This window comes from Quercus lobata, unplaced genomic scaffold (assembly GCF_001633185.2).
Source record: "Quercus lobata isolate SW786 unplaced genomic scaffold, ValleyOak3.0 Primary Assembly Scq3eQI_107, whole genome shotgun sequence".
In the NCBI taxonomy this organism is placed as follows: domain Eukaryota; kingdom Viridiplantae; phylum Streptophyta; class Magnoliopsida; order Fagales; family Fagaceae; genus Quercus; species Quercus lobata.
In genome coordinates, this window is record NW_022154705.1 from 122,781 (window position 1) to 131,553 (window position 8,773).

An 8,773-nucleotide genomic window follows, 5' to 3' on the forward strand; every position below is an offset into this window, starting at 1 on the left:
ATATTTCCAAAAATAAAAAACTTAATATGTACATTTAAGACACATTAACCGGACCCTTCTATCATTCATGCCTAAAGCTTCTCTGTCACACAGAGTCCTCTTCAAACTACTCTCTCTCCCTCATTCACAACAGATTCATTTGGACTCTACCTCATATTCTTTAGATTCATAAATTTTTTGATTCAAATCCTACTTCAGATCTCTTAACAAATGCTTCCCAACTTTCTCATAAATTTTCATAAATTCTTTAGATTCATATTTACTCCTCTATCCACCAACGGCCTATTCTCATAAATGAAGTCTTTCTGATTCAAATCTTACTTCAGATCTCTTAACAACTACTTCCCAGCTTTCTCATAAATTTTCATAAATTATTTAGTGTGTGCCCTAAGGACACACAATTAGTAAACCAATTTTAGAAAAGTTTTATCAGAAATTGAAAAAGTTTTGACAACTTTTTCAGTTTCCAATAAAACTTATCCAAAAATGAATTTATTAGAGCATTCATTAACCGGACTCTTTCCAAAATTTTGCACACGTTAGTAAAATCCATTTAATAAAGCAACCTCAAAAAAAAATCACCTAAGAATCTTACCATAGCAGATTCATCAATTAAGAAGCAGCTTTACTGAGAACTAAGTAGTCACATCATAGAGTCTATGGATTCTAAGCTTAGAGTTTTGATTTCAAACGTCAATTCAGTACCATCACTCTATGCTTAAAAAGAGAATTGAGAATTGAAAAAGTTATCAAAACTACAAAATTTAAATTTCATTAATGAATTTAAATTTTCATATAAAATTCTTAACCAAGTATGGCAGATGCCAACTACAGTGAGCTTGGTAGACGTTATGTAAAATACGTTCATTAAATTATCTAACTGAATATACAAGCTAATCTGCAATTTTGTAAGAACGTGACATTATTTTTAAAATTATCTGACACCCTTTTCTTGGGGGGTTGAAAAACGTTTCATATGCTTACTAAAAGAATGTCAAGCAGCTGAGGATTGGCAATCAAAGTTTTATTCGTTCTGCTGATTGAGGTCATCTGCGTGTATTTCCATATTTATGAAAGTATGAAACGGTAATTCTTCTAGAAATGAGTTCACAAGGAGATCATAAGACACAAAATTCAGCCATCTGATTTAGCATTTCCAAAGACCAGGCAATCTGATATAGCATACCCCAAGCATCTGAACCTGTATTCTCTTACTAATATCTAGCTGTAGGTTCTACTAATCCCAGAATTAGTTAGGGAAATCATTGGTCCAATGAATGACAAATAGTGGGAACTTGGAGGCAGATCAACAGTGGAGGTGAACACATTTAACATGTACAGAAAAATACACAAACATACCCAAAAAAGTAAACATTCTAGAAATAACATGAAAATATTATCATCCAATCCACAAACAAAAAATACAAATGACATCACAAATTAAGTAAAAAATGTTTAATGGAGTACGAGACAATTAATGACACAAACATAGCTAATTTGAAAACCCAGATAACAATTTATAACATGACATCTTCTACTTGAAAAATTGCAGCAAGGCAGATGTACCCTGCACAAACCGACAGAAACATTGTAACAAAATGCTAAAGAAATTTAACTGCAACTCAGCTGTCCCAAGGTTTTTTCAATATAAATAACCGCATTTCAATGCTTAGTACTTGATAGGTGCAATAACTTCAAGCTGGGGGTCAAGCTTCTCCTCAGCAGTCTTCTCAGCTTTAACCCTCAATTTTGTCAACTGCTTCTTCCTCTCATATGCAACCTGAGCTCTCTCCTTTCTCTTCCTCTCAAGCTCCTGCAGGAGCAAAGAGATTCAAAAGCATTAGAAAGCACTCACACAACAATTAATTAGTCAAAGAAGAACAATCACTTAATAATGACTACATAATATGCAGACAATGTTAACCCTGGCAAGTTCTTCATAGTCTAACTTTCAGACAAGTGAAACATATATCCAAGTAGCAAAATAGACAATTACACAAATGCCAGAACAAATACAGCAAGAAGAGATTCAAATATTGCTTAATATTTCTAAACATTATCCAGTGAGTTACTCAGCATCGACATATAATTGGGGAATCAACAACCATTATAACATATCAATATCCAAGAAAATGGCCATATGAAGGCAAATAGCAAAGCTATTTCAATATGGTTAAAGATATCGTTGAGAAAAAAATGCAAATATCTAAAATAAGAATAGTCATAAGAAATTGACTGAACCCAGAAAAACATAGTTTAAACTGGAGTTGGGTAATTGGAAATTTTGAACAAAAAAAGACTATTCACGATGACTTAAACAACAGGAGAATTCCTTTTTCTGATTAATCACAATTTCCAAAATAAAAAACAAAGCACCTACAACAGTGCCACCATGAATTGGAAATGTAAAGCAACAGAACACATTAAAAGAAGTAAAATAAGACACAGCAAACACCTCTTTACAATGCCATCTCCCAATATCATCCACAATAAAATTAAATATTATGGAACATGACACAAACAGTAAAGTAATTGTTATGCTTTAAATGTAGATAAAATGCATTAAGAAACTTATATATAAAAGTAAAACTATGCCACATGTGCATGAATTATGAGCAGAACATCTGACAAGGCAAAAGAAATCTACAAAGTCGAAACAAAAAGACTGACTGACCTTAATAGTGTCATAGTGGTTCAGACAAGTGAAACATATATCCAAATAGCAAAATAGACAATTACACAAATGCCAGCACGAATACAGCAAGAAGAGATTCAAATATTGCTTAATATTTCTAAACATTATGATATGTAACTATCATGAAAGTTGTGCTCTATGGGGTTGCAACTTGCAAAAAACCCTTTTTGCACTGTGTTTCTAGTCTAGATAGAAGCACAACTAGGATTCCAGGCTTTAGTTATATCCTTGTTTAGAATTTTTACAATTCATTGATTATAATTCTGAGAAAACAATGAAAAACATGGGGGCTCGTTATTAACAATGAAAAACAATGAACCCACCTACTCATTCCTTCACCAACTCCCCTAGGGTAAACTAGTCAATTGCTCAATCCAGCCCCGTCGTCTTTCCGGTTTCAATTTGATGAAAGCTTGCCTGCATTCGGGCTTTTCTAATTTTTCGAGGACCTCGAACATGGTTTCATTACCAAGAGAATCAGCCATAGAGTTCACAATTTCCGTGGCCATTACCATTGATAAGGGATCAAGAACTTGTGCAGAATCTATGGTTTTTCGACTTTCGCTGTCCTTATCACGCGATATTCTTGACATCTCCGTCTCCACGATAGCATTAGTTGCTCTATCAAAGGATCCAGCTTTCCTCTTCTTCCCAGTTGAGGTGTCGGGGTGAGCTGGCTGCTTCCCTTTTGGGTTGCTGCATTGCCCCATATCTGGGGGGGGAAGCTTGACCACATCATCTGAACTATAAGGTTCAACACTGACATGTACTCCCTGCACAGAGGATGTTTGTAAAAATCCGGTTGCCATGCCCGTGTGGAAGAGCTGTCTTAGCAACTCATAGTGGTCCAGCCCCTTTTTATAAAAGCCCTTGCACCTAGGGTTCAACTAGAAACAGACAAGATGTGATATATACATGGGATTAGAGACACTGGTATATATGAGATTGTTTACATGAAGAATTTAAATAATGAATGGCATGAAAATAAATTAAATGTATAACACTCACTGCCACTGCTTCTGACCACGCCGCTTCACTACCTGTGACGGTGTTGGTAACAAGATCACATTCCATTCCGAATCTACCAATTAGTAGGGAAAACGCACGGTATTTCTGCTTAAGCCGTTTAAATTTTTCGGTTATTTGCTCCTGGCGACAGTGTTTTCCGGTTCGTTGGATAAACACATCTGTGACAAATGGCCAACGTTTTTTCTTCATTTTCCCATTAGGAATGTTCCCTTTAGCTTTTTCTTCCAACAAAAAATCAATAAACTGCTTTTCTAATGGTGCAGTCCATGATAACTTCAAACCCTCAGCAGCGGATGGGTCTGCCATCTAATAGGACATACACACTTGAGCCCTAAATATTTGGTCATTCGAACAGAAAACTGTACCAAACAAGTTGTAGAGTTATGTATAAAAGAAAGTGATGCATCCAGAGCAACACAGAGTGAAGATTAACTCAAAGCAGTTATTACAGGTATATTTTGAAGGCATTCTTTTGCAGACAAGTTACACACAGCAAGGGAAAAAAAACCAAATCTAAAATCCCAATTAAAAATTAATTGCAGGGAAGCAAGTAACCAGTTTAGACCTTTGTTAGCTTCAGGAAGCCCATTTCAGAAATTATACATATATGAACAGTTAGAAGGGCATGGAGGAAAAACGTGTCCAACATCAAGAGCAACAAGCAACAATGAACAGCAACTAATGAACAAATTTTAGTAACGATAAACATACCATTTTTGAATTTAACAGAAACATTAAACACTTACCTTAGGTGCAGGAACGTCGTTGGAGGAGGATGATGAAGATGGTGCAAAGACTGAGAAGGACGAAGCGAGCTTCATATGTAATGCCAGACGTGGGGTGAAGGGCAATTAAAGTAAGAATTTGCCTCACAGCAAGTGGAAAAAAAACAATCTATAAAGTTTTCTCTTTGAAGCTCAAAATCAAAATATGAATATGCCTCACTGAATATATATATATATATATATATATATATATATATTTCTATGACTAACAATGGATAAATGATTTACTTAGCAAACAGTTTCTTAAACAAAATCAAGATATTGAGACCCAAAACTTCATTTCTTTAATTTTTCAAATTCTTAGCACAAATTCAATAGATAAAAAAGAAAAGGAGAAATTCTCAGCAGCCAAAGTGAAAGTCAGAACCAAATCAAAAGAATTTAAAAAAAAAAAAAAAAAAATCCAAGCTCGAGTTCAAATAGAAGATCATAAGCAAACGTTGAAAAAATGAGATTTCACAGAGAAGAGAGGAATGTAATCGCCTTCCTTGTACTCCCCCCGATCTTCCTTCCTTGAAGGCTCAGTTCTCAAAATTTGAATTGCGAATACCAAAACTGGCAAACCAATTAGTATCAAAATCTCAGTGATCAAGGGTGTAGCTGGGCTGTGCGAGTAGATTAGGGCTTTGATTTTGGGGGAGAAGGAGTGAAGGACAACGTGATCAGCAGGCCATTGGGGAAAGAGAGAATGTGAGAGTGAAAAGAAGACGAAAGGGAAAGAGGGGAGACTGGACAGTGGTAAATGGGGGCAGGGTAGGTTGGCTCTGCGTGACAGAGTAGCTTCTAGGCATGAATGATAGAATAAAGAAAGAGAAAAGAAGTCCTAGAGGCATGAGAGAGAGAGAGAGAGTGGTCTAAGGCGCCAGACTCAAGTTCTGGCCCTCTAAACGGCGTGGCGTGGGTTCTCAAGGATTCACATCCAGTGCAATAGCTAGGGTGGGTTCTCAAGGATTCACATCCAGTGCAATAGCTAGGGTATTGCACGGGGTGCAATACCTCAATTCTCAGCCATAGATTTAATCTAATGGCTTAACCCTTTGACACCTCACCAAATAACAAAAAGACTATTTTGCCCTTAAAAAATTTCACCCGCCCACTGTTTCAGTTTCAGCCCTAACTTTTCACAAACTCAAATTTTTTCTCTCTCTCTCTCCCTTGCGCAGCTGCGTCTCCTTCAGCCCATTCTCTGCCTCTTCTTCAATCCATTGTCACAGCAGCCCGATACCAGTCCACACAAGGCCAAGCCTCTCTCTTTGCCATCACTGTTGCTTCGATGATCGAAACCCATGGTTACCACTTTGTTTTAGTTTTGATTAGTTTGATATTGGGTTTTCTTGATGCGTGTAAATTCTGGTGATTTTGCTTGGGTTGGGTTTTTTGGGGGTATGGCAGAATGTACTACGATTACGTGAAAAGTGACATGCTTGTAGGTTGCTGTATGTATGGGTCTCTTGGCTTTGCCATTTAAACATTTTGATATTAGATTTATGAATTTTATTTTTCTTCCCTTGATTTTTTTTACCAAAGATCATCATTTTCTTTCATTTATAGGCACTAAAGATTATGACTTTCTTAGTTTCTTTCATTGAAACATTACTATGCTTCTTAGCATAATAATAATTTCTGAAATTGGAATTTGTTACTATTGAGAAATATATTTGTTGCTGTATGTATGCTTTTTATTTTTATTTTTTATCTATGACTGAGACTTTGAATTATTATTGAAATTCCCATGTGTAAGTTTAGAAATTCCAATTTCACATTGATACTAGAACTCCAAGCAAATCGTATTCAAAATTGAATTTTAATCTACAACTCTATAGTCTAGGACAGAACTAGAACATGATGCAGAGATGCACAACTACTGATATTCTCATTTATTACTGTTTCAAATGTTTTCTACTGCTCCACTGGTTTGTGTTAGTAAATCTTATGGATTGAGACTTCCTCGTGAATTTGCACTTCTCATGAAGCAGCTTCTATATTTGGAGCGGTCCACCTGGTTGTTGGCTCCAAACTTGAAAATGCTTCAGGACCAGAGGATCTCCATTGTTTCAAACGGAAGAAGCAAATATGGGGACAGTTTCAAATGAACCTTGTTTATATAGATATACTTTCTCCTAGGTGAAAGGCTTTATTTTCGTTTCTCTTTTATATATATATATATATATATATATATATGAAAATAAACTCTCCACTGTTAGAATTAAACATCCAAGAGGGATATAGACAAAGCAAGAGAGATAAGTACTCATTTTATTCAAAGTGCTATACATGATTTAGTAGCAATGGAACTTTTGATATTTTTGCTGTATGAGCATTTGGTTACCCTCTGTTGCACGCTGGATCTGATGATTGTACTAACTTTCATTGTATCCTTGGCTTTAGTTTAAATCAACTAGTCTCATTTTTTTTGATAGTTTGGTCAACTAGTCTCATGTTATTGCATTATTCCAAATTTTCTGACTAGTGCTCCATGGGGGCTCCATAGCTGTAGCTTGCTCTAGCATTTGGAATTTCGTTCTATATTAGATCACCAATTGTGTCTTTTAGTATGACCCCCCTTTGACAATCATGACAACACTCAATGTGCAACAGAAACATACTGCTTTAGTTACATTGCTAGAATGATAAGTATATCACTCTCTCTCAACATGATGGCTGGTATACTGGTCTGCCAGTAGCTCTATATGAGTAACCAATAAGCCTGACCTTTTAAGTTTTGGAACTCGTTTAGAGTTCCAGGAATGTGTTATATATATATATATATATATGTATGTATATATTAAATAGGTGTCCCTTTGTGCCATATTCTCATTTTTTTAAGGCCAAAGCTGCCTATATATATATGTCATGTACATAATACGTATGCTGCCACCACTTCATTAAAATGGTCTACCTATTTAAATTTGTTGAGTTTCCCCTGTCCAGTAAGTGAGCCAAAATTTGTCATCTCGATAGAGTTCAAAAAATACTCATGCAGGGGCTGGTGTTGGACCAACTAAAACCAATACAGTTAATACAGTCGTTGCATATGATTGTCTTAGCTGAATAATGGTCTGGCAGAATGCTATATTTAAATTTGGACTTTGAATATGATTTTCTTTCATTTTCTGTCATTGTCTTAGTTTTGTTACTATTGTGTTTATTTTATTTTAAAGTTGATTTGGAAATGCATGGAAAATGTTTGTCAAAAAATCTATTTGAAACTTTGAAGTTAAGCTAAGCTATTTTATATGCATGTTGTGTAGTCTTGAGGGAGGTCATCAGATTGTGAAATGCACCGGGATGCTCCCCTAATAGGCTGATTCTTTTCACTTCCTGTTGACAAGAGAAGGATCTAGGCTCTAGCTAAGGTGAAGAACAGAGTTAAAAGGTTGATTCTTTTCACTTCTTGCACCAAGAAGACTATCAATTTCAATTGGCCAATTCCATTTCCAATTTTGGCTATGGGGAATCCAAGAATCAACTGACGGCTTTGTCAACAATAATGAGGACATCTTGTATTTATCACCATAAATCTTGTGTAGAGGGGAAAAAAAGTATGAAATGGACTTGTTCCATGGAAACAAAACACATGGTGTTGTGTTTTAGCCTTCTGTTGTTGCTACGGAATTGAATAGTTGAGCAAGTTGTAGTTGATTTTGTGTTGATGAATATATGTAATGTATACAATTTTGTTTTTGTTATAAGCTTTCTTAATGCATTTTGAATTTCTATCTAGAATAAATGGAATTGTTTTTTATGTATGAATTTGCTTGAAGCAAGCACTCATATTGACGATGACTCAAAAACACAAATTATATCAAAGTGTTTACATTACTCTTATTCTTTTTTTTTTTTTTATAAGGTTTAGATGACTCATTCTTTTGAAAACAAGGAATACATATCAAGAGACTTCAAAGGATGCTTGGCCTATTTTACAATCAACATTTAATTCAAGAGAGCAGACGAAACGAATTTGATCTAAAAATGAACATAGTTTTATTAGAATGTACACTTTGACCACGAGGCCATATAACAATAGTTATGTTGAAATATACACTTTGTTAACAAGAAACAACTCTTCCCATCATCATAAACTCATAATACATAATTCCCACAAATTGTATGCTTCAAGATCAAATTCTTCGACAACCTTAGATAGCATGACCTACTCATTAAGTTCTACTTGGTGTGCCTCTTGCTTCTTGACTGTACATTACAAATGTAATTATAAGTTTAGAACTAAGCCACACATCACATGCATAGGAACACAGCCGGA

General features: G+C 35.2%; 1 protein-coding gene across 2 annotated transcripts; it reads right to left on the reverse strand.

Moving 5' to 3' along the window:
• Positions 1-1,480: 1,480 nt before the first annotated feature.
• LOC115972853 lies at positions 1,481-4,663 on the reverse strand. Of its 2 annotated transcripts, none has more exons than XM_031093088.1 (4): positions 4,471-4,663; positions 3,704-4,030; positions 3,019-3,582; positions 1,481-1,813 (listed from the first exon to the last, which is right to left on the reverse strand). In XM_031093088.1, the coding sequence occupies exons 1-3, from the start codon at positions 4,543-4,545 to the stop codon at positions 3,043-3,045; spliced, it is 942 nt and encodes a 313-aa protein (XP_030948948.1). In that variant the 5' UTR covers positions 4,546-4,663; the 3' UTR covers positions 1,481-1,813; positions 3,019-3,042. The 2 variants fall into 2 exon arrangements, with proteins under 2 accessions (XP_030948948.1, XP_030948947.1); XM_031093087.1 differs by having other exon boundaries at positions 3,704-4,083.
• Between the last annotated feature and the right edge of the window lie 4,110 nt (positions 4,664-8,773).

What these genes read in the sequence shown, in the direction of transcription:
- LOC115972853 (XM_031093088.1), bottom strand. Translation starts at nt 4,545, where the DNA reads ATGAAGCTCGCTTCGTCCTTCTCAGTCTTTGCACCATCTTCATCATCC. An exon ending in ACGACGTTCCTGCACCTAAG is followed by an intron (nt 4,031 to 4,470) that starts GTAAGTGTTTAA and finishes ATGTCCTATTAG; the next exon opens with ATGGCAGACCCATCCGCTGC. An exon ending in CGTGGTCAGAAGCAGTGGCA is followed by an intron (nt 3,583 to 3,703) that starts GTGAGTGTTATA and finishes GTCTGTTTCTAG; the next exon opens with TTGAACCCTAGGTGCAAGGG.